The sequence below is a fragment of the Pan troglodytes genome, chromosome 15 (genome assembly GCF_028858775.2).
Source record: "Pan troglodytes isolate AG18354 chromosome 15, NHGRI_mPanTro3-v2.0_pri, whole genome shotgun sequence".
Lineage (NCBI taxonomy): Eukaryota > Metazoa > Chordata > Mammalia > Primates > Hominidae > Pan > Pan troglodytes.
Genome location: NC_072413.2, coordinates 57,847,114 through 57,873,532, shown reverse-complemented (window position 1 = coordinate 57,873,532; position 26,419 = coordinate 57,847,114). Strand labels below are relative to the sequence as shown.

At 39.6% G+C, this 26,419-nt stretch overlaps 1 protein-coding gene across 1 annotated transcript in view; it reads left to right on the top strand.

Moving 5' to 3' along the window:
* Positions 1-8,769: 8,769 nt before the first annotated feature.
* Positions 8,770-26,419, top strand: part of RTN1 (reticulon 1) — a 274,771-nt gene continuing 257,121 nt past the window's right edge. Inside the window, 1 exon segment of the mRNA NM_001034121.1 lies at positions 8,770-9,010. Within this exon segment, the coding sequence (NP_001029293.1) occupies positions 8,770-9,010 (241 nt within the window).

Here is a 26,419-nt window from a genome sequence, read left to right as displayed (position 1 = left end):
GACAAAAGAAGAAATAATAAAAAGAATGAAACATGCCTACAAGATCTAGAAAATAGCCTCAAAAGGACAAATCTAAGAGTTATTGGCCTTAAGGAGGAGATAGAGAGAGAGATAGGGGTAGAAAATTTATTCAAAGAGATAATAGCAGAGAACTTCCCAAATCTAGAGAAAGATATCAATATTCAAGTACAAGAAGATTATAGAACACCAAGCAGATTTGACCCAAATAAGACTGCCTCAAGACATTTAACAACCAAACTCCCAAAGGTCAAGGATATAGGATCGTAAAAGCAGCAAGAGAAAAAAAAATAACATGCAAAAGAGTTCCAATACATCTGGCATTAGACTTCTCAGTGAAAATCTTACAGGCTAGGAGAGAGTGGCAAGACATATTTAAAGTGCTGAAGGTAAAACAGCCTTTATCCTAGAATAGTATATCCAGCAAAAATATCCTTCAAGCATAAAGGTGAAATACAAATGTTCCCAGAAAAAACAAAAGCTGAGGGATTTCATCAACACCAGATGTGTCCTAGAAGAAATGCTAAAGGGAGTACTTTAATTTGAAAAAAGTCATCTGAAGGTACAAAACTCACTGGTAGTAGTAAGTACACAGAAAAACACAGAATATTGTAACCCTATAATTGTGGTGTGTAAAGTACTCATATCTTGAGTACAGATACTAAAAGATAAACCAATAAAAAATAATTACAACAGTTTTTCAAGACATAGTATAATAAAATATAAATAGAAACAACAAAAAGTTAAAAAGCAGGGGGGATGAAGTTAAAGTATAGTTTCTGTTAGTTTTCTCCTCACTTGTTTGTTTTTGCAATCAGTGTTAGATTTTCATTGGTTAAAAATAATGGGTTATAAGATAGTATTCACAAGCCTCATGGTAAGCTCAAATCTAAAAATATACGATATACACAAACAAAAGCAAGAATTTAAGGCATACCACCTGAGAAAATCACCTTCACTAAGTGGAACACAGGAAGAAAGGAAAGAAGGAAGAAAAGACCACAAAACAAGCAGAAAACAAATAAAATACAGGAGTAAGTTCTTACTTATCCCTAATAACACTGAATGTAAATGAACTAAACTCTCCAATCAAAAGATATACAGTGGTTGAATGGATTAAAAAACAAGACCAAATAATCTGTTGCCTACAAGAAACACTTCACCTATAAAGAACTACATAGACTGAAAATGAAGGGACAGAAAAAGATATTTTATGTGAATGGAAACAAAAAAAGCAGAACTATACTTATACCAGATAAAATAGATTTAAATACAAAAACTATAAGAAGAGACAAAGAAGATCATTATATAATGATAAAGGAGTTAATTCATCAAGGGGATATAACAATTATAAATATATATGCACCCAACACTGCACCCAAATATATATATCAAATATTAATTGAGCTAAATAGAGAGACAAACTCCAATACAATAGTAGCTGGAGACACGAACACCCCACTTTCAGCACTGGACAGAACATATAGATAGATAATCACAAAAGAAATATCAGAATTTATCTATAGATCAAATAGACCTAATAGGTATTTACAGACTATTTAACCAATGGCTGCAGAATATACATTCTTCTTCTTAGCATATAGATCATTCTCAACAGACTATATATTAAGCCACAAAACAAGTCTTTAAAATTTCAAAAAAATTGAAATCATGTCAATGATTTCTTCTAATTTCTTCATTGAAATTAAGAATGAAAAAATGTCTTGAACTACATGAAAATGGAAACACAATATACCAATACCTATGGAATACACTGAAAGCAGTATTAAGAGGAAAGTTTATGCAATAAGCCCTACATCAAAAAAGTAGAAAAACTTCAAATGAGCAACATAATAATGCATCTTAAAGAATTAGAAAAACAAGAGCAAATCAAACCCAAAGTTAGTAGAAACAAAGAAATAATAAATATCAGAGCAGAAACAAATGAAATGGAAACAAACAAATAAAAATAAATGAAATGAAAAATTGTTTTTTTTTGAAAGATAAATTAACTTGACAAAGCTTTAGACAGACTAATAAAAAAGAGAGAAGACCAAATAAATCAGAGATGCAAAAGGAAACATTATAATTGATACCTCAGAAATGCAAAGGAACATTAGAGACTACTATGAGCAACTATATGCCAATTAATTCAAAAATCTAAAAGAAATGGATAAATTCATAGACACATACAACCTACCAAGACTGAACCATAAAGAAATCTAAACATGAATAAACTAATAACAAGTAATGAGATCAAAGTTGTAATAAAAGTCTCCAAGCAAGAAAAGCCTGATGTATTCATTGCTGAATTTTACCAAACATTTAAAGAAGAACTAATACTAAACCTCATGCTATTACAAAAGATAGAACAGGATGGAATACTTCCAAACGCATTCTACCTGGCTAGTATTACCCTGATATCAGAACCAGACAAAGACATATCAAATCAAGAAAACTACAGGCCAATATCCCTGATGAACATTGATGTAAAAATCATAAACAAAATAGTAGCAAACTGAATTCAACAACATATTAAAAAGATCATTAATCATGACCAAGTGGGATTTATCTCAGAGATGCAAGGATGGTTCAACATATGCGAATCAATCAGTGCAGCGCATTGTATCAACAGAATGAAGGGCAAATACCATATGATCATTTCAGTTGATGCTGAAAAAGAATTTGATAAAATTCAACATCCCTTTGTGGTAAAAACCCTCAAGAAACTGGGTATTGAAGGAACATACCTCAACACAATAAAAGCCATACATGACAGATGCAAAACTAGTATCATACTAAATTGGGTTTTCTGAAAACTGAAAGCCTTTTCTGCAAGATCTGAAACATTACAAGGATGCCCACTTTCACCACTATTATTCAGCATAGTACTGGAAGTCTTTGCTGGAGCAATCAGATAAAAGAAAGAAATAAAGGACATCCAAATTGGAACAGAAGAAGTCAAATTATCCCTGTTTTGCAGATGATATGATTTTATATTTAGAAAAATGTAAATTCTCCACCGGAAAACTCTTAGAATTGATAAAAAATTCAGTAAAGTTACAGCGTTGCAGGATACAATATCAGCATACAAAATCAGCAGCATTTCTTTTTTCTTTTCTTTTCTTTTTTTTTTTTTGAGATAGAGTCTCTCTCTGTTGCCCAGGATGGAGTGCAGTGGCGCAACCTCGGCTCACTGCAAGCTCCACTTCCTGGGTTCACACCATTCTCCTGCCTCAGCCTCCTGAGTAGCTGGGACTACAGGTGCCCACCACCACGCCCGGCTAATTTTTTGTATTTTTAGTAGAGACGGGGTTTCACCATGTTAGCCAGGATGGTCTTGATCTCCTGACCTCATGATCCACTTGCCTTGGCCTCCCAAAATGCTGGGATTACAGGTGTAAGCCACGGCACCCGGCCCAAAATCAGTAGCATTTCTATATGCAAACAGCAAACAATCTGAAAAAGAAATCAAGAAAGTAATCCCATTTACAATAACTGCAAATAAAATAAAATACCTAGGAATAAACTTAATCAAAGAAGTGAAAGATCTCTACAATAAAAGCTATAAAACATTGCTGAAAGAAATTGAAGAGGACACACAAAAATGGAAGGCTATTCCATGTTCATGGATTGAAAGAATCAGTATTGTTAAAATGTCCCTACTACCAAAAGCAATCTATAGATTCAATCAAATATCTATCAAAATACCAATGATACTCATCACAGAAATAGGAAAAATAATCCTAAAATTTATGTGGAACCATAAAAGACCCAGAATAGCAAAAGCCACCCTGAGCAAAAAGAACAAAACTGGAAGAATCACATTACCTACTTCGAATTGTACTACAGAGCTATAGTAACCAAAACCATGCCAGCATGGTACTGGCATAAAAAAAAATAGACCAATGGAACAGAGTAGAGAAGCCAGAAACAAATCCATTAATCTGCAGTGAATTCATTTTTGAAAAAGGTGCCAAGAACACACACTGGGGAAAGGACAGTCTCTTTAATAAAAATAGTTCTGGGACAGCATTACATTCATATGCAAAAGAATGAAACTAGACCCCTATCTCTTGTTGTATACAAAAATCAAATCAAAATAGATGAAAGACTTATACTGAAGACCTCAAGCTAGGAAACCACTAAAAGAAAACATTGGGGGCCAAATAGATGTGGTGGCTCATACCTGTAATCCCAGCACTTTGGGAGGTGGAGATGGGCGGATCACTTGAGGTCAGGAGTTCAAGACCAGCCTGGCCAACATAGTGAAACCTCGTCTCTACTAAAAATACAAAAATTAGCCGGGCATGGTGGCAGGCGCCTGTAATCCCAGCTACTCGAGAGGCAGAGGTAGGAGATTTGCTTGAGCCTGGGAGGTGGAGGTTGCAGTGAGCCAAGATCACGCCACTGCACTCCACCCCGGGTGACAGACCAAGACTCAGTCTCAAACAAACAAACAAAAACAAGAAAACATTGAAACATTGGGGAAAGTCTCAAGGATATTGGTCTGGGCAAAGATTTCTAGAGTAATACCCCATAAGCACAGGCAACCAAAGCAAAAATGGACAAATGGGATCACATCAAGTTAAAAATCTTCTGCACAGCAAAAGAAACAACAAAGTGAAGAGACAACCCACAGAATAAGAGAAAAAAATTGCAAATTATCCATCTGACAAGGGATTAATAACCATAATATATAACAAGCTCAAATAACTCTATTAAGAAAAAATATAATGATCCAATTAAAAATGGGCAAAATATCTAAATAGACATTACTCAAAAGAAGACATACAAATAAATAGCAAACAGACATATGAAAAGGTGCTCAATATCACTGATCATTAGAGAAATGCAAATCAGAACTACAATGAGATGTCATCTGACTCCAGTTAAAAAAACTAGAGCTACCATATGATCCAGCAATCCCAGCTTTTTATATATTATGGTTATTAATCCCTTGTCAGATGGATAATTTGCAATTTTTTTCTCTTATTCTGTGGGTTGTCTCTTCACTTTGTTGTTTCTTTTGCTGTGCAGAAGATTTTTAACTTGATGTGATCCCATTTGTCCATTTTTGCTTTGGTTGCCTGTGCTTATGGGGCATTACTCTAGAAATGTTTGCCCAAACCAATATCCTGGAGAGTTTCCCCAATGTTTCAATGTTTTCTTGTTTTTGTTTGTTTGTTGGGTATATACCCAAAAGAAAGCAAAAGTATATTGAAGAGATATCTGCACTCCAACGTTTATCACAGCACTATATTATTCACACTAGCCAAGATTTGGAAGCAACCCATGTGTTCATCAAGAGACAAATGGATAAAGAAAATGTGGTACATATACACAATGGACTATTATTCAGTCATAAAAAAGAATGAGATCCTGTCATTTGCACAACATGGATGGAACTGGAGGACATCTGTTAAGTGATATAAGCCAAGCACAGAAAGACAAACTTCTTATGTTCTCACTTATTTGTGGTAAATTAAAATTAAAACAGTTGAATTCATGGAGATAGAGAGTAGAAGGGTTTCCCAGAGGCCAAGAAGTGTAGTGCTGGGAGGCTGGCAGGGGCCTGAGGGGCACGGAGGTGGGACAGTTAATGGTAGATATAAAAATATAGTTAGATACGAGTGAATAAGATCTAGTATTCACTAGCACAATGGGGCACCTACAGTCAACAATAATTTATTTTATATTTCAAAACAACAAAAAGATTATAATCGGATTGTTTGTAACACAAAGAAAGGATAAATGCTTGAGGTGATGGATACCTTATTTACAATGATATGATTATTATTCATTGTATGCCTGTATTAAAATATCTCATATACCCCATAAATATATACACCTACTATGTACCCACCCACAAAAATTAAAAAAAAAATCTCCAGGTGACAGTTGAGGAACTTGGGTTGTAGAGATGTTAGGTAACTTTAATATTGAGGCTGGAAAGAATTTCATCTTGGTTAAAGCTTGTTACTTGTGGCGCTCTTCCTGCATGTCCCCACACCCTGTTTCCCCATGATATATGGTTTAGACTAAGTTAAGAAGCTAGTGCTAAATAAATGCTCCTCATTCCTTCTTTTCAAATGATGAACAAAACTTCTTTTCCAAAAAACAAAAGCTGAAAACAAAATGTGACAGTTCTTTTGTCTCAACTCTTCTTGCTAAGAACCTTTTAAAAGTGACAATCCTATTTTCTCTGTGTCTGAAAAGCATTTTAGAGTAATTCGTAACTTAGAGCAACTATGTAAGCCCCAGAATCCCATTGCCGACTGTGTGTTTTGCCCATAAATCTTCAAATTAGTCAAGCTTTGTCAGTTCAGAGCGGTGCAAAATAAATAATATTAATAAACATGAATCATTTCAAGTCATAGCATAAACCTGAAAATTTCTTCCCCCAAATAGATAATTTTTATACATCCAAAGGTGGAGTCTAATAAGGAAAGTTAGTAATGAAAATTGCTAACACTGAAATCTTGTGCTCATCTCTTTTCAGCAGTGTAAAATAGAATACTTTATCAAAATGGAACTGTCAATAATGTTCAATTTCCTTTAACAACTACACTCTAAATAGATTTAACTGGCTATTTCCTTCACACATTCTCAATGAGAGTATTGATTAGTATGAAAGAAATTGACAAATAATTAAAATCATATCCCCAAACTTCCTATCTATTAATCATAAGGAAACACAGAGGCTTGCTTAGGTCTCCCAGTTGTTTAATGATGACTTTCATTTATGTTTCTCAGAGAAACAAAAGAATATACTTCATATTATTTTGTATGTAACTCCTTTGCATGGCAATTCTCAAATATTAGTATTCATCAATAACCACTTTAAGGTTATATCATTAGAATTGTCTATGTTCTTGTCTTGTTATCAGTAATAAAACCATGAGAAATTCCCATCTAGTATTTCTGATGCTTTAGGGAATACTAAGTAATAGATTTGAAAAAACTTACAAGTGCCGTGTAATTACAAGACAGGATTAAGCTCCATGGAAATACAGCAGTGGAATAAGCTTTTCAACTTAACGGTTTTTTAAATACACTCTTGTTTTCCCATGGAAAGATATTTAAAAATCATTATGATTCATGATAACCAATTATTTTGTTTTTGGATGAGATTATTTTTATAGATTTATTGAGTTATAACTGACAACACATGAAATTGTTCATATTTACAGTAAACAATAAGTTTTGACATATGTTTGCACCTGTGAAGCTATAACCACAATCTAGATAGTGAATATTTCCATCATGAGCCATAATTTTGAGTATATCAAAAATGTAAAATTTTGGTGACCATCAGATTTCCAGGGATATCTGGCTTCAGGAGGCCATATTTATTGTTTAGTGAATGATTTTTCTCTAATTTATTGTCATCTTTTGAACATTAGTGCACTAGCAGAACAAAAGATTAGGCAGACTCTGGGCTTTTTCATTTTAGCATTATTGAGGAGCACCTGAATGGACCTGAAGTTGTTGGCCTTTGAATATACCAATGGACAGGTATGAAATCCTCAAGATGCGCATGGTGGCCAAGAGTCCCACAGTCTCACAGTGTGTGCTGTACTGTCTGCGCCCACCTTTCCTAGAGAAGAAACAGCAGAAAAACCTATTCCTTCACCCTGTGTGTTGTGGTGAATCTTAGTTTTTAAAGGCACATTATTTTATTATATAAACAACTTGGGAACCAATAAAACACAAGACATTTGAAAAGATGGGTCTTCGTATGGGCACAACACATGATAAGGCAAGTCACTTTCCTCCTCTGAGTTTGGGTTTATTTGCTGACTATCTTCCATTTTATCACAGTGAACTGTAAAGAAAAAGATGCAAGCTTCATGGAATGTCCAACTTCTGAAATACAACAGACTGCACAGACAGCTTATGATTAGGATGGCCTTGGCTCAGTGTTTCTGAAAGCAAATGTACAGCTTTTGTCCTTGCCTATTGACATCCTGTTTGCCCTCAGGGCTGGTCAGGGTGAGATCTGTTAAGCTTTTTTTGGAGGCTGTCCTGATAACTCATTTCTTTACTCCACTATTTTCAGGCCCATTCTGGAAACGCAGGATTTAACCTCGGGGTTACAGCTTCCCTGGTCTCCATCTGCCATCAGAACCCATCTCCACCCCTTCCCCATTCAGACCTGTGTCCCCTCCACAACTCATACTGGTCACTCTCAGAACTGTGGCCCTGAGTTCTCTAGCTTTCCCTCTTTGCCTCGGGACCCAGGACACCAGTCGGGGCTTAACTTTCTCAGTTGGGAAGGCGACGCTGCTGGTGGCTGCTGCTACTTGCTGGTTCTTCCTTTTTATTCCTCCCCAAACGAGAGGAAGATTCGAGTGGATTTGGCACATCCCCTAACCGGGGCCTGCCATTTGCAGGTTGGGGGCTGACGTGCTCAGGAGGACCCGGACCAAGCAGGCCATTTTCACCTGCGTAATAACAGGATTGGGAGTAGCGAAGCAGCGGCGGCAGCAGCGAGTGGAGTAGGAGGAGGAGCGCAGGCAGCGGCCGCGGCGGGGCCGGAGGAAGAGGAGGGGGGAGAAGGAGGAGCTGAAGCGGGAAGAGCGGCAGGCAGCGGCTCGGCGGAGTTGCAGCAGAGGCGGCGGCGACGCTGAGACACCGCAGCCTCCCTGAGCGCCGAGTCCCTCCGGGGACAGCAGCAGGGAGCGCCCGCACAGCCACCGAGACTCGGCCCAGCCAAGCCGCCGTCGCCGCGCCGGGGGACTGCCAGCCATGGCCGCGCCGGGGGATCCGCAGGACGAGCTGCTGCCGCTGGCCGGCCCCGGGTCCCAGTGGCTCAGGGACCGGGGGGAGGGGGAGGACGAAGCGGTGACGCCGAAAGGGGCCACGCCGGCGCCGCAGGCTGGGGAGCCCAGCCCGGGGTTGGGCGCCAGGGCCCGGGAAGCGGCGTCGCGGGAAGCCGGCTCGGGCCCCGCCCGGCAGTCGCCCGTTGCCATGGAAACTGCATCCACAGGTAAGGCGGGCGCCGCTGCCCCTCAAATGGCGTCGGGGACCAGGGCCCCCCAGTCAGTCCCCTTCTGCGCGGCTCTCCTGGGTACCTGCCTCGCGCTTTCTGCCTTGAGCGCCAACCCCACCCCCGCGTCGCCACGGGCGACTGGGAATATTCGCGGGCTGGTAGAAAACAAAACAATTTTATTTTTCCCAAAGGCTCAGAACAAGTCAAGATGCTTTTGATCCTTTTATTTCATTATCATGATTATTTCCGCTTTAAAAATTGTTCTCATCGGCAAACAGCAGCATTCTGGCTGCTGGCGAGTCGGTACAAGTTTCTCCCTCTTGCCAGGGGGCTCCGAGCTGTAGGGCCCGTTTGACAGGTTGTGGGGATTTTGGGGGGCGTGTTTGCGCGCAGTGTGCGCGCCGGCTACAGGAGATGCTGATAACCCAGCGGCGGGCAGGCCCGCGGCCCCTGGACCCGGCTCTGTCCGGGGCAGAGATGTGGCTGTAACTGCCCCTTACCCTTGCCCTCCACGAATCGCCACCACACCTTACTCCCCCCACATCCCTCCGCCTTTTCTCCCGCAGAAAACAAATCCCAGGGAGTTTGTCCCTAATTCGGGAGGCACAGCTTTGCAAGAGGGTTGGGTGCTGTGGCTGCCCCCGCCCAAAACCTGTATTTCGCCGCTGCCCGGATGGCCCCACCTTTCAGGGAGCATTGAAACTTGAAGTCCTAAGTGCGGCGGGCCTGGCTGTGGGTTGGAGGGCTTGGGTGGTGGTGAGTGGACGTGGTACAGTTTACCAGCAGTCTAAGCCGCCCCCCCCACCCCGGAAATTGCCCTGGGTTTGGCCTTTCTTCGCCTGACGCCCTATTCAAAGTCTGAGCGCGCCGGTGTCCAGCGGGAGCCCAGGCCCCTGGCGCATCCTGGTCAAAGGATCCAGGAAGCGCGCTTTGAGGCTGCCAGCCTGGTTTACGCTGTTTCCAGGGAGAGGAAAGGGGATGCTGTGTGGTGCTGTTTCCTGAGAAAGCTTTGCTATGGTGGAGTGGGAGTTGTGTAGTTTTGGCAATGTAGAGCTAGAAGGCCTGGGGTGGGGGGTGCTCCCAGAGGAGGGGAAGGGGAGTGGGACTGGTGTGTGTGCTCTTGGTGGTTGATTTAAAGAAACCCCTTTTCGTAAGCTTCTCTAAAGGGTTATGTGGAATGGCTAAGGTAATCATAATTAACTGCCCTGGTACAGAAGATCTGAGCTGGGGAAAAGAGGTTTGGAGAATGCGTTGAATAAAAATTGTCAGTATCCTGAAAGGAAGAGAAAAAGTGGAGAGCCTATATAAGAAAAAAGAAAAAGAAAGAAAAGTACTCAAAAGCCCCAACGCCAAACGCCAAAGGTTATATATTAATTATTATATCCCTAGGGGTGGGGGAGGATTTAAATCTAAGAATGGCTGCTCAGTCTCTCTTTCAACTTCTGCATCCAAGTGAAAACAAAACTCTTTATAATTGCAAAAGAAGATGGCAAATGATAATAGACAAAGGAAGGTAGTTTTTGTCTTTACCATTCTTTGTTGAGGATAGACTGCTCATAGTTCAGAATCTTTATCCACTGTAATCAAAGTAAATTGTTTCTTTATGAAACATTACCCACCTCCTATTAGTGCCACTAAGATTATGTGAACTAGAAAAAGGAAGCTAAGTGCCCCATGCTCAGTAACATATCCACAAAAGTTATTATATAGGAAATGCTTAGAATATATATTTGTGGGGTACAGTGTGATGTTTTGATATATGTCTGCATTGTCAAATGATTAGCTAACAAATCCATCATCTCATGTACTTTTTTTTGTGGTAAAAGCGTTTAAAATTTACTCTTTTAGCAATTTCAAAATGTACAGTGCATTGTTACAGAAAGGTGGCTGTAGTAAATAACAATGCATTTTGCATTTTTAGTATGATTATTATAGAAATACCTTGCTTTGTTGAATGTGTTTGGGGTTTTCTATCCTAGGCAACAAATATAGTAATAAAATCAAACGTGATACTACGTTTGGATAGGAGAAGAATGAAGAAAGATGGAAGGAGCACATATTTTGCATATTTATATAGAATTTTTTAGTTTATGATTGTGGCTAGAAGGAATTTCTGATATAGTTGTTGATTGGTTAATGTCTTAAATCTCTGTGTTTCTTATTAAGTAGACTGGATGTGCTGCTATAAGAGACTCAAATGCCAGAAATGCTGTATAAATAAATAACTAGATCTTAAAATTCCAAACAAATCTTGTCCAGCTTCCTGGTCTGTTATTTTGGCAGTTCTATTGCTATAAGCAAAGTTAGCAGGTGAGCCCTCAATTGTGTCAGAGACGCCTATTAAGCACACTACTTTACACTGTATTTCTTAATTTACTTTTTTTTGGCTTATAAACAGAAATTTATTTTCTCACAGTGCTAGAAGCTGAGAAATCTAAGATCAAGGTAGATTTGGTGTCTGGTCAGGGTCTGCTTCCTGGTCCACACACAGCTGTCTTTTCACTGTGTCCCCACATGGCAGAAGAGTGCTTTATTTTTTTAAAAGAGTGGTGCTTTTTGGGACTCAACTCAAACTAAGAAGTAACTTAGACTTTGGGTGTGATGCACTGTAAACAGATTTTGTTTCTCTTTTAGATGGAAATATAAGACAGATATTGATGTTTTAATAACTGTTTTTCTGAAAAACATCACCAATCATGCCATCTGGACAGATATTCTGTTATTTATTTTTATACATTGATGGTAATTAAAATTATCCCAGGAACATTTCCAAAAATATGTCTCAGCAGTGTCCTGGAATGAATATATGTTTAAACATTATTAAAACTGCACCATAAAACTCCATCAATCCTCGATTTTCAGGTATTCTCATTGCTTCTGTCCCTTTTGTGGCGTGGAAATAGTCTCATCAAAATAACACTTTCTTCTAAAGTTACAACTTCATGTCTAAATTGATAATGGACATGTGAAATTATGTGTGTTGACAAGGGAACATTTAATACACCGTAGGTAGGCTACGACATGTTAGCGTTGTTAATCATAAAAGTGCCATCATCTAATAACTTTATACAAAGAATGTTAAGAGCAACTGTTTTGTTTTTTCATGATCAGTTATTTTATTACTGGAAACTATTCAAAAGGAGCATACAATAACAAAAGGAAAAAAGAATGGTCCTTTGTTTAAAGAAAGAATTTTAAATAGAACATCTGAACAAAATGAAATAGAGGTTAACTCATTGCCTGCTTTGGAAATTAACTCATTGACTGCTTAATATATGGAAAGCAAAATCAAGAACATGATGGAGAATGGTCAGGAAAAATCAGTCCAATATGATTTGCTGCAGTGATATCAATTTATAAATAATTTGACTTAAATTTCAAGATAATTACAAAAAGCATTTTCCAATTTACTTTACATGGACCATATTGTTTATATGTCCTCATTTTTCAAATGCTAAATGTGATGCTGTATTGGAAAAACATCTTCTAAATTCCATTTGGAGGCTAGATTAACTGTCTTCACTTTTGGATGTGTTTGACAGATGTGTGGACATTTTTTATCTGGAGTCATTTCCAGGTAATCCCCTTCAGAAGGTATAAATTTCAATCTTCTTTCTTTTGAGAAAACTACAGTTCTATTGAAATGGTAAGGGGCATTACACTGTGCTATTAATATCTTTAAAGAAACATATAAGATGAATAAAAGAGTTTGGAAAACTAATGCAATTTATTTCTCTGGGCATATCCTCTGGATACAATCAATACCATTTCTGGAAGTAAGTACAATATATGTTCTTTAATATAGGGAATTCAAATTAGGTTAAATTAAATTTAGAGATGCTTACATACTTTTAAAATACATTGATAAATATTATAAAGGCTTTCAGGTTAACTTTCCCTTCATGAACTTACTGTTCCAAGAAAACCACCCTGCTCATTGCCCTGCTCATAGGCTCTCCTTATGATTCTGAGGGTTGAGAGAAGCGTTATTGGTTATCTTGCCCATTTTATTGTCTATCCCTGGGAGCATGGATTGCAAGGATTACAGAAAGCTTTTATTATCTTTTGTAAAGTGAGAAACCATTGCGGTTCAATTCAATTTAGTAGACTTATGTTAAATGCCTCCTTTGTGTAAGGATCTGTGCTAAACACAGGTCAGTCATGACTTCCTAAAACATGTGCACCTTTCTGATTCACAGTATTTAATTTAGCCAAATAGTTCCTTTTGTGTTATTTTTCATTTTTTTCATTCCCAAGTTATTGCTGGAAGCTTGGCTAGAAGGGAATTATAATAATCTAACCCCATGGGCACAAGGGTATGAGTTAGTTTTCTGAGATCAACACAGGATAAGTAAATATGAGCACAGCTTGCTCAGACTGTGAAAGACAAAATCTGTCTTTTTGTCTAGCTGTGAAAAACAAAATCTTTCTCTCCCTTTATTTCTATCGTCTATCTCATTCTCTACATCTTCAAAGAAATAACTGGCTAAATGTTACATCAAGATCTTTGGATTAGTTAGTTGTGATTTTATTCAACAATTAGATTATTTCAGTGGTGACTAAGGGAGTTTTGAAAACGATGCTGGAAAATTTAGAGGGCAGTGAAAATAAAAGACATTTCAAGAGACAAACGTATCTACATAGGAATGCTCTAGGCTAAAGTCATTGTAAAGAACATGGTCCAAAAATGAAAGACAACCAGTTTTGTTTGGTTAAGTAATATTTGAGGGCAAAGAGAACAGTGAGAAGAGTGTGAGCCAGAGAGGCCCACTGTTTGTGGAAGATGCTGTAGTGATAGGGTATGAGAAAAGGGAGGGAAGGGCCTCTCAATTCTTATTTGAGCTCCCTAATTTAAAATGGACAGTGATTCTTAAGTTGGAAAATTGAAACATACAGAAAGAGATACTGGGATCCCAGGATAAGTAAACAGAAGGTAAAATCTTGTATTACTACTTTGATGAGATCAGTTCTTCACATCCAACTACTTTACATCTCATGGAATTGAATGAGTGTGCTGAGCAGCTTTAAATTCATTCCCAGTATCTTTGGAGAATAAGACTAGGGCTAGAAAAGCTGAAATTGATAAGTGATTTTCAAAAAGGGGAAAATGGTGGATTCTTAAAACTTATAAACCAATATATTTGACACTGACTGCTGGTAGAATCTAAGAATGTGTTATTATGCTAAATATTCATAGACCCTTAGAAAAGAATGAATATATTGTTCAGAAATTCCCTCTAGTTCACTAAAAGATAATGCCTGTACAACATTATTTCCCTCTTTTTCAGATTTTGAATTACCAGCATGTGTGTAGCCCTTCCTATGTCTAGGAACTCTGCAAAACGCTCAACTGACATAAAGATATAGAAAGCATGCTCTTTAATTTATAAACTGCACAAAATTTCAAAGGATGGCTGATATGCTACAGGGTAGCATTGCGATGAAAAAAATCTTGATTTTAATGTTTATTCAAAAGCAACAAGATAAATCTGTTTATTAAAATTATTTTTGTCCCAATTTAAAAATTGGGGGTGGGTAGAAAATACATACACATGGTATTAAATCTAAAAGGTACAAAAGGGTAAGCAAAGAAAAGGAAGTCTTCACACCTTACCTTTCAACAATCCATTGCCCCTCTCCAGAGGTAACCATTGTAATTAGTTTCAGCAAGAGAGCATTACTTATGATTATACTACTATTTATTGAACTCTTGCTATATGTCAGGCTTTGTCTAAGCACTGAGGATTATAGTACAGAAAAGGACAGATAAAAGCCTCTCATCCATAAAGTATACTTTTTTTTCTTGGTGGGGGCAAGGGGAGAGAGTAAGGAAGGGTAACAGAGACCAGAACATCTATATCAAGGGATGATTAAGTATTGTGAAAAAGGTCAAAACAGAGTAATGGGAATGAGAGGGATAGTCAAAGAAGACCTCTTTGATAAGGTATCTTTAAAGCACAGACTTGAAGGAAGTGACACAACAGTCTTGAAGATGTCTGAGAGAAGAACATTTTGGGCAGAGGGAATATCCTTCGCAAAGGCCCTGGGTGGGAGTGTGCCTAGCACATTGAAGGAACCACAGGAAGAGCAGTGAGGTGGAGTAAGCAAGGGGAGAATGATAGGGGATGAGCAAAGGGTCAGCGGTAGAGAGGAGTGGATAGATTAGGTCCTATAGGCCCTTGTAACAGCTTTAAATATTACTCTGAGTGTGATGAGAGCCACAGGAATGGGAGAGGTGTTAAATAGAGAAGGAACATATTTAGAGTTCAGTTTTAAGTTTAATGTGACTCACTCTAGTCACTGCGTTGAGAATCTAACATGGGGGTGGTGGTGGTTGGTGTGGAGCAAGAGTGACCTACTAGTAGGCCATTGCAATAATCTGAGAAAGAAATCATGGTGGCTTGCACCAGAGTAACAGCATTGGAAGAGGTGAAAAGTGGTTGGATTCTAGATATATTCTGAATGTATATAATGTGTTAGAAAGAACACAAGGGACATGCCATGATTTTTGGCCTGAGTAAACACAAGAATGGAGTTGTTATTAGCTGGGGTTGGCAAGACTTTAGGAAGAGCAAGTTTTAGGGAAAAACCAGGAGTTTGGTTTTACACATGTTAATTTTTGAATGTCTGTTTGGTGTCCAAGTGGAGATGTCAAGTAAGCAGTGTAGAGTGGGGCTGGGGAGTGATCTGATCTGCTTATATACATTGGGAGTTGTTGGTGTAGAGATGAGATCACCAAGGGAGTGAGTGTTGACAGTGATGAGGTCAAGGAGTCCTGGGTCACTCAAATATTCAGAGGTCTTTCAAAGAAAACTGAGTAAAAGTGGGCGACGGAGTAGGAAAACTGAAAGAGACTCCAGAAGAAAAGATAAATATATGTCAAGAGGAATAGAATGATTGATTCCGTCAAATGCTGCTTGTGGTTAAGATAGAGACTGAGAGCCAGCCACTGGATTTGACAATGAGGAAGTCATTCAAAGTGCCGGGAAAAACATCTCGGTTGAAATGGTTTTAGAGCAAATGAGAGGGGAGAAAATAAGAGATGGTATTTGTAGACTTGACTCTTTGGGGGAGTTTTGTTATAAAGGAAACTGAATAAGAGGTAACTGTATGGAGAGTGAGATGAAAAGAAGGGAAAGTATTTTTTTTTACTATGGAGAATATTAAGGCATATTTGCAAGATGATGTAAATGATGCAGTAGTCAGGGAAAGATTGGTGTTGCGGGAGGTGGGGGCATTTCCTGAAACTGTGTCTCGAATGAGTAAGCAGGGATGGATCCAGCACACAGACAAGGGCTGATATTGGATAAAGGTGAGGACAGTTCATGGCTATAATGGAGGAAAGACAGAGGAGAGGGCACACCTGCAGGGAGTGGTTGGAGATGGGGCTGAGAACAGGTGGAAGTTTTCCATTAACTGCTTCTATTTTATCAATGAAATAGGAAGCAGGGTCAACAGAGTGAAGGCAGGAGTGGAATTGTTGAAAGTTTGAGAAGAGGGGAGAAGGTATAAAATTGTCGTTTGGGAAAATGAGAGAGTGAAAGGACTAGGGCAAACTGAGGGAACACTGAGTAGCCCTTGGGGCTCACTTAGAGCTTAAAGTGAGACCAATCACTGTATATGTTATCTTGTTTTTGGTTTAGAGTGCAGGGTTAGTTGGATTGATTTTTGTTTTCCAGTGATCCCAGTGGGAACAGATGGGCAATGGATTTGAGGATATATGCAAGGCAGTATATAGATGCTTGGTCTTGGAATCTGCTGAGGAGGAATGAAGCATAGTAAAAAGATGACATAAGCAGTGGATTGTATATGCTGGCAGGGTTGCTGGAGTAATGATACTAGAGTAAGGGAGATGAAAGGATAAGAGATGATGATTTGGTAGCTGGGGTGTTTGAGGTAGATAGTAGGAGGGGTACTATTACTGAGAAGCAGTGGAAAACTGAGATGGAGTGGATGACAAGGTCATTGGAGGAGTCCAGAAGAAAGGTGAAAATAGGAGTGAAACAGTCACCTACATGATTACTGACATCACAATGAACCATGACAGATCCTGGGAATTACAGTAAACCAGACGCTAATGGATATCTTTAGGAAGGGACATAATGGCCTAGGATTCTGCCTAGGGGCTTTTAGGGGGAAGGAAGAACAGTGGCCTGTAACATTATAAATGTAAAATCTTGACTATAAGTTCTGAAAATTCTATTTAATATGTATAGAACGTAGGAGATGCAACTTAAAATAGTTCATGGTGGGGGTTGGGAATTTTGTAATTAGCTAAATATGAGCTAGTGGTATGGTGAAATTACTAAAATATCTTACGTAATTTCAGATAGTATTAATAGAAAGTCTCAGGTGCACATTATACGAGGTAATAGCTCCCCTAGATTCTGTTCTAGGCAGGCCAAATTTGGAGTCTCATACTAAAGGGTAGGTGCCATGTTTTGAGAGACATTGACGAGCTATAATACGGTGAGAGCAGGGCAATTGGGAGGCTTTTGGAAAACATGCCATTTGAGAGATAGTTAAAGAAATTAAGAATTTTTATCCAAAAGAAAAGAATGAAGATCTGAATGTTAAATACTAGAAGAACTTTCATGAGGCAAAGGAAGAAGACTTGACCCAGCTGATTTCACAGAGCAAAATTAGGACTAGTGATGTGGAGAAGTAGATTTCTTCTGAATGAAAGAAAATGTTCTAATAATTAGAACTGATCAGAAAAGACAGATTCTCTCCCAGTTAGTGATGTTCAAGCAAAAGCCAGGTTGCCATTTTAATGTGGGAAAAGCAGAAAGGAAGTCATTAGTTACACTAAGATGTTTATATCTTCCTAAAAGACAACAGTGCCCCTAACTTGACATTGTTATTGTTACATTGTTACTTGTATTAGTCCATTTTCACACTGCTGATTAAGAGATACCCGAGACTGGGCAATTTACAAAGAAAAAGGTTTAATCAACTTGCAGTTCCATATGGTTGGAGAGGCCTCACAATCATGGCAGAAGGCAAGGAGGAGCAAGTCGTGTCTTACATGGATGGCAGCAGGCAAAGAGAGAGATTGGGCAGGGAAAATCCCCCTTATAATACCATCAGATCTTGTGAGACTTATTCACTATCATGAGAACAGCGTGGAAAAGACCTGCCCCATGATTCAATTACCTCCTGCTGGGTTCCTCACATAACACGTGGGAATTCAAGATGAAATTTGGGTGGGGACACAGCCAAACCATATCATTCTGCCCCTGGCCCCTCCCAAATCTCATGTCCTTACATTTCAAAACCAATCATGCCTTCCCAACAGTCCCTCAAAGTCTTAACTCGTTGCAGTATTAACTCAAAATTTTATAGTCCAGTGTCTCATCTGAGACAAGGCAAGTCTCTTCTGCCTATAAGCCTGTAAAATCAAAAGCAACTTAGTTACTTCCTAGATACAGTGGGGGTACAGGCATTGGGTAAATATAGCCATTCTAAATGGGAGAAATTGGCCAAAACAAAGGGGCTACAGTCCCCATGCATGTCTGAAATCCAGCAGGGCAGTCAAATCTTAAAGCTTCAAAATGATCTCCTTTGACTCCGTGTCTCACTGATGCAGGAGGTGGGTTCCCATGATCTTGGGCATCCAGGTCACACTGATGCAGGAGGTGGGTTCCCGTGGTCTTGGGAAGCTCTGCCCCTGTGGCTTTTCAGGGTACAGCCTCCCTCCTGGCTCCTTTCATAGGCTGGCATTGAGTGCCTGTGGCTTTTCCAGGCACATGGTGCAAGCTGTCGATGGATCTACTGTTCTGGGGTCTGAAGGACAGTGGCCCTCTTCTCACAGCTCCACTATGTGGTACACCAGTAGGGAGCCTGTGTGGGGCTCTGACCCTACATTTCTCTTTTGCACTGCCCTAGCAAAGATTCTCCCTGAGAGCCCCACCCCTGCAGCAAACTTCTGCCTGGACATCCAGGTGCTTGCATACATCCTCTGAAATCTAGGTGGAGGTTCCCAAACCTCAATTCTTGATTTCTGTGAACTGGAAGGCTCAATACCACATGGAAGATGCCAAGGCTTGGGGTTTGCACCCTCTGAAGCCAGAGCTTCAGCTTGTTGTCCCCTTTCAGCCATGGCTGGAGTGGCTGAGAAGCAGGGCACCAAGTCCCTAGGCTGCGTACAGCACGGGACCCTGGACTCACCCATGAAATAATTTTCTCCTAGGCCTTGGGGCCTGTGATGGGAGGGGCTACTGTGAAGACCTCTGACATGCCCTGGAGACATTTTCCCCTTTGTCTTGGGGATTCACATTTGGCTCCTTGTTACTTATGCAAATCTCTGCTGCTGACTTGAATTTGTCCTCAGAAAATTGGGTTTTCTATCACATTATTAGGCTACAAATTTTCCGAACTTTTATGCTCTGTTTCCCTTATGAAACTGACTGCCTTTAACAGCACCCTAGTCACATCTTGAATGCTTTGCTGCTTAGAAGTTTCTTCTGCCAGATACCGTAAATCATCTCTCTCAAGTTTGAAGTTCCACAAATCTCTAGGGCAAGGGCAAAATGTTGCCAGTCTCTTTGCTAAAGCATAACAAGAGTTACCTTTGCTCCAGTTCCCAGCAAGTTCCTCATTTCCATCCGAGACCACCTCATTCTGGACCTTATTGTCCATATTGCTATCAAGCTTTTGGTCAAAGCCGTTTAACAAGTCTCTAGGAAGTTCCAAACTTTCCCACATTTTTCTGTCTTCTTCTGAGTCCTCCAAACTGTTCCAATCTCTGCCTGTTACCCACTTCCAAAGTTGTGTCTTTTCAGTATCTTTTCATGTTTTCCAGTATCTTTTCAGCAGCACCCCACTTTACTGGTATCAATTTACTATATTAGTCAGCTTTCATAATGCTGATAAAGACATACCTGAGACTGGGCAATTTACAAAAGAAAGAGGTTTAATGGACTTACAGTTCCATATGGCTGGAGAAGCCTCACAATCATGGTGGAAAGCAAGGAGGAGCAAGTCATGTCTTACATGGATGGCAGTAGGCAAAGAGAGAGATTGGGCAGGGAAACTCCCTTTTATAATACCATCAGATCTTGCTATCACGAGAACAGGATGGGAAAGACCTGCCCCATGATTCAATTACCTCCCACTGGGTCTGTCCCACAACACGTGGGAATTCAAGATGAGATTTGGGTGGGGACACAGTCAAGCCATATCATTATTTTAAAATTATTCCATATTTCTCAAAAATGAACCACATACTAATGAAACTGGAAACTGTGTCCATCACAAAAACCATAGTTACCCCAAATTGCCTACTTAAAATGTGCTCTTCACAGACTTGTGGCCTTTTAAAAATCCTCCTCTAGTTCTCCCTTGTCAAGAAAACTCCATAATGTGACATATTTACTTCTTAAGAACTACATAATTTTATCCAGTTTTGGATTATTAACATAAATATAAAATATGTTATCTGCAAGTATCTCTTTTATTCTTTTTGCTGAACTATCTTCTTCATTTTTTACTGAATCTAGTTTCATAAATATTCAACATATTTTAAAGTGTTTTGGAAATTCATTAAATAATTTTGTAATGCTAAAAGCATCATACGATCCTTTCCTTCTTTCTCTGCCTCACCATCTGTATATTTATGGAAGATTATTCATTGGAAAACCATGTTTCCTGGGTTGCTTAATGAATTAAATTTTTAGCTGGAAGAATTCTCCATTCTAATTTCCGTGTCCAATCCCCAAATGCCTTTTCTAATTCATCTATTGCATGAGATTTTTTGTAAAATCTGTTATAGACCAAATTCTTGCTTTCTGAGTTTGGAAAATTTGTTGATGCTCACATTCTCCAAAATTCCTAGAATTTTGTTTTATGCATAGCAAATCTTTGGCTTTCTAAAAAAAAAAAACTACTCTTGAACAACAGAAAATTATGTGTATTTGAATGATTCCTGATCTAGTTGACAAGCAAAGGAATAGAAAACAATGTCGTGTTTGCCTTTGGCATGAATTTTTCAACTCACTCTGACAAAATCAGGGCTTCTCAAAATATGGTCTATAAACTACCTGCTCCAACATCACATGGAGTGACCACAGACCTCATCCTAGGGAAGCAAGCCTACCAGGTGCATGTTAAAGCTGTAAGAAGCACTGATTTATTGGCTTTCCTGCTCATGCTTGGCATTTTGTAGGAGACGTGGGGAATAGAGGAGCATGAGGCATGTACCCTTTCCCCATTTCCTCCTGGGCGTATTACCATCCAGTTGGGAGATATGGCCAACTCCCACAAAGCAAAGATGAATAACTCAGGTCAGCATGCAGCTTGTTGCTTGGATGGATGGTACAAGCTATATGTGTGACACGAATTTCATGACTGTATGGGTTCCAATGTACCTGGTCTCTTGAAGGATGGATAGAATTGGAAGGGGGCAGAAGTGAGCAGAAAGGCAGTCTGAGTATGGGGATGATGACAAGGAAGTGAGCAATGATGAGCCTAGTTTCATAGCTTATCCAGATGAGGAGAAGGAAGATTCTGGAGGGCTTGAGGGCTACTCAGAACTCTAGTCTCCTTTCCTATGGATTCTGGGATCTTTGCAGGCTTACATGTAAGGCAAGTAATATCACAGAGCTATGTTAAGAAAGATTAGTCTGACAGTAGAATAGAAGATGAATTCAATGAGGATAATTCTAAAACCTGCGAGTTTTGCTGGAAGAAAGCCAACCCAGTAACATCAATTTCAGGGCCTTTAATAAGTAACCATGGGAATAAAGAGGGAGGTACATGGGAAGAAAGATGAGAGGCTTCACAAGAACAGTCAACAGGACTTTGTGACTAACAGACATTATCTGGGGACGAGGGGAGGAATAAATCAAAAATGACTACAGTTTTGTGCCCTATGGCTGGGAGAATGTTATGCTATAGAAGGTGGGAGGGGGAACTGGCTAGAGGAGAGAGCATAATGAATTCACTTTTAGTCATATGAGGCTTGAAATAATGACAAGCCATTTGAATGGAAATTTCTACTTGGCAACCGTAGATAAAGAAATGGATTTTGTAGGTGAAAACAGGATTGTTGATATGGATTTAGAAAATTAGAAGAGAAGCCATAGAGATTATGTAGTATGGAAAGGACAGAGGACCAGGGACAGAGCAAATACTCCTTGCCCCTCATTTAAAAAAGCTTAAAGCTTTAGCTTTAAGCTCCCTGAGCCTCAGATTCTATAGTTAGGTATATATGGTATTAGGTCTTGTGGAGTGCCTGGCAATCATATGGTAACTACAGGTACTCCTGTTATTATAGTATCACAAAAGCCAAGATGACGTGGTACAGAATGAGCCCTGACTGAGAAATCAGATTTATCTAGTCTTGGCTTTGGTACCTAATATCATGTCAATGTGGGCAAGACATATGACTGCTTTATGTATCAGTTTCTTCATATATGACATAGCATGAGCATAGTACTGTTCTGGCTATCTTACAGGGTTATGTGAAGATAAAATGGGATAACGCAAGAAGATGCATGGAAATGGCAGATAACTCTGTATCTATAAGGTACTATTAATAGGAAGCCTGGTCAGTAGTGTCAGATGCCATAGAGAATGAAGATTGAGAATGAACCTCAACCTTAGATGTTTTACTATAAAATGCTTGCTGTGCCAAGCTGGACCTCAGCCAAATAGCAATGGGGAAGCGCAGGAGAGCAAGGAAGGATTGGGGGTGGAGAGAAGTCAGTTTTGGTAATCCACATGGGAAGACATTTTGGAGGAGGGCAGTTGGAGTGGTGATCTGCTGCGTTTCCCATGTCCTGATGAGTGATCTGTGAGTACAGGGCTGAGGTGTGCCCATGGGGATCAGCTGGAATGAGGGAGGACAGCAGATGGAATCTATTCTGATTCTCCTATTCAGTGGAAGGGCAATAAGCCTAGGAAGCTGTCCCAGGTATGTGTGGGAGTTGGTCTGGAAGAGGCTGCTTCTCTTACCAGAGAAGGCAGCACAGCGAAAGCTAGCTCCTGCTACCCCCCAGTACAGGGCTAAATCAACTGGCCCTGTGGGCTTGTGGGAATCTGCAGGCTAGTCTTATAACTCAGTAGATTAAAGTCTTATATAAAAACCTGATTGCTCTAGAAAGATGGAGTCTCTATCCCTTCTGCTAAATACAGCTAAAAATCCTGGACATTACATATAAAATAAATAGAAAGGGACTCTGAAAGGTGAATGAAGAGAAGAAGACAGTCTTACTAGAGATCATGGGACCTGTGGAAGGACACAGCAGTGAGTTCTCGGGGTTTTCTGTTTTCATCCTATATCTCAGGCTGGATACTGGAGAAGCCAACAAGCAGGAAATGCCAATGGGCACAGACAAAAAACACCCACAAAAAAAGCCTGCTGTTTCTAGCGAAAGGACCAGAAAATGGCATCCTAGCAGGATAGAAAACTTTTAGACAGTAATCACTCTATCCAGCCAAACACCATGAAATAAACTGAGGTCCCATCTCCATGCCCACCACAAAAGCCAAGGAGGGAGGCTAGACTTCCACCTTTCTGAGGATGTAAGAGACACCCAGCACTAGTAAGGCTTTGGCACTTAATTCACCTGCCAGCTAATGTGGTGTTAGAGGAAGCCTAGAGGAGAATCAGGAGTTTCATCACTGCTCAATGATGAGACTGAGTGGAAAACCTGGACTTCTATTTAAGCAAGATATATAGTCTCAAGACATAATACCAAAACTGTCCAGATTTTAATGGAAAATTACAAGAACCAGTAGGATATGAACTTGAATGACAAAAGACAATCGACACCATATTAACACAGATGGTAGAATTATCTGAGAAGGATTTTAATGTAGCCATCACAAAAATTATTCAACAAACAATTACAAACACACTTGAAATAAATAATAAAATAGAGAGTCCCCAGCAAAGAAATAGAAAGTCCCAGCAAAGAAAAAGAAGTCTCACCAAAGAAATAAAAGCTATAAAGAACTAAATGGAAATTTTAGAAGAAACACAGTAATCGAGATAATTTTTATAAAAGCCTCAGTAGGTGGGCTCGACAGCAGAGTGAAGAGGAAAGAAGAAAGTGTTAGTGAATTTGAAGAGAAACAATAGAAATGACCAATCTCAACAACAGAAAGAAAACAGAAAATAAAAGGGGATAAATAATAAAATCCCTGTTCTCTGCAGCACAGGAACGTTTAGACGACATGTTCCCTTTTTCAAATGTTCATTGAGTATTCATATTAATAGGGTACAGTGAAAACAGACTGACAGGTGTATTGCCTCATGTTTGCTAAATGCACAAAATCTAAGCCATATTGGTCCAGATGGGGGCTTCAGGGAAAATAACCATATAGTACTACTTTTAGTTGTTGAGATGTTTTCCACATTTACAGTACTTACTGATTTCTGATCTGTACTTATATGCACACATAAGCTAAGTTACTTATGAAACAAGCATTTCTATAACACTTACAATGTGTTCTGGGCTGTTTACATTTAATCCTATCCTTAATCTCAATAAAGTTGGTATGGTTATTTTCCCCATTTTACAAGTAAGCAAACTGAGATAGAGAGAGATTGAGTGACTTACCTATGATCATATAGCTAGTAAGTGAAGCATCCAGATTTGATGAACCTTGGCAGTCTGGATCTAGGGTTCATGCTCTTAATTATTTCACTCTGTTGCCTATTTTAGGCTTTTCTTGTGCAGCATCTATTTTTTTTTTTTTTTTTTTTTTTTGAGACGCAGTCTTGCTCTGTCTCCAGGCTGGAGTGCAGTGGCATGATCTTGGCTCACTGCAACCTCCACCTCCTGGGTTCAAGCGATTCTCATGCCTCAGCCTCCCGAGTAGCTGGGATTACAGGCAGGTGCCACCACACCCAGCTAATTTTTGTGTTTTTAGTAGAGATGGGGTTTCACCATGTTGCCTAGGATGGTCTTGATCTCCTGACCTTATGATCTGCCCGCCTTGGCTTCCCAAAGTGCTGGGATTACAGGTGTGAGCCACCGCGCCTGGCCACAGCATCTATTTTATGATCTGTGCAGTAAAAGTTGCATATTAAATAAGGAATTAGCTTGCATGAAAACCTATCTGAACTACAGTGAGCATAAATCTGAATGGGGAAGACGGTGGCTAAAACTTGAGTTGACAGAACTTGAGAATCCTTAAGAACCTCAGCCAAAAGCAACAATTAATTGCATTTAAAAAGTAAAAGTTTGGCTGGGTGTGGTGGCTCACGCCTGTAATCCTGCACTTTGGGAGGCCGAGGTGGGCGGATCACCTGAGGTCAGGAGTTCAAGACCAGCCAACATAGGGAAACCTTGTCTCTACTAAAAATACAAAAATTAGCCGGAGGTGGTGGCTCATGCCTATAGTCCCAGCTACTTGTGAGGCTGAAGCAGGAGAATGGCTTGAACCCAGGAGGCGGAGGTTGCAGTGAGCCGAGATTGCACCTCTGCACTCCAGCCTGGGCGACAGAGCAAGACTCCGTCTCAAAAAAAAAAAAAAAAAAGTTTAATAGGGATAATTGCAAAACCCTGCAATAGAATCCCCAAACTAACTGCATGGATAGAATGGGAGGGCCATGCATGGTGGAACTGCAACATAAATAGAGAAAAAACAGGGATTTTTTGTTAACTTTAAGTTCACTTTAAGTCAGTAGAGTGAAGCAGCTGTCCCTGACATGATAACTGTTAAGTCTCGTTAACTCGAGATGCCCAAAACAAGTAGGAGAGAGCTGGGAATACTTGTTTCAACCCTTAAGATGGGAAGGTTGGAACATGTGAAGGTCTGGGCAGAGTTCTGGGTGCACTGAATGCCGGGGTAGAAGTCATAGTAGAAATCTTGCCTCTGGTTGAAAGAGCTGAGGATTTACAGACTGCTTAAAAGAAGATAGGATGGGTTATGACAGCTGTCTAAAAATACATGAAGGGTTGTCAAGTGGCATAGGGTCTGGGCATGTTTATGTGACTGGCGGATGGATCTGTGGTCAGTCAGAAGTTACAGGGAGAGAATTAGAGCTCAGTATTCATCAGAGCTATGAAAATAGCCTAGACTTCCTCATATGGTAGTGAGTTTTTTGTTACTGGAGATATGTAGCAGAGTTGGGTTGATCATGCCTGTGACAGAGGGGTTATAATAGAGGAGATACATTAGATTAGTAATTTAAAAAATCGTTTCATGATCACAGACCCCCACTGGAAAATCTGTACAAATACCCACAAATTCTGGAATTTTTCAGAAGTCTTTTATGGATGGGGAAATGAAATAACTTTCTAACTCTTAGAAATCAATGATTCCAGATACTCTCATAGAGATCACTGTTTACACAGGGGCAATAGTTTTATGGTTCAATAAAATCTCACTCAATCATCCTTTATTCAACAAATATTTATTAAGCGTTTAATATATATATGTACACAGACACAA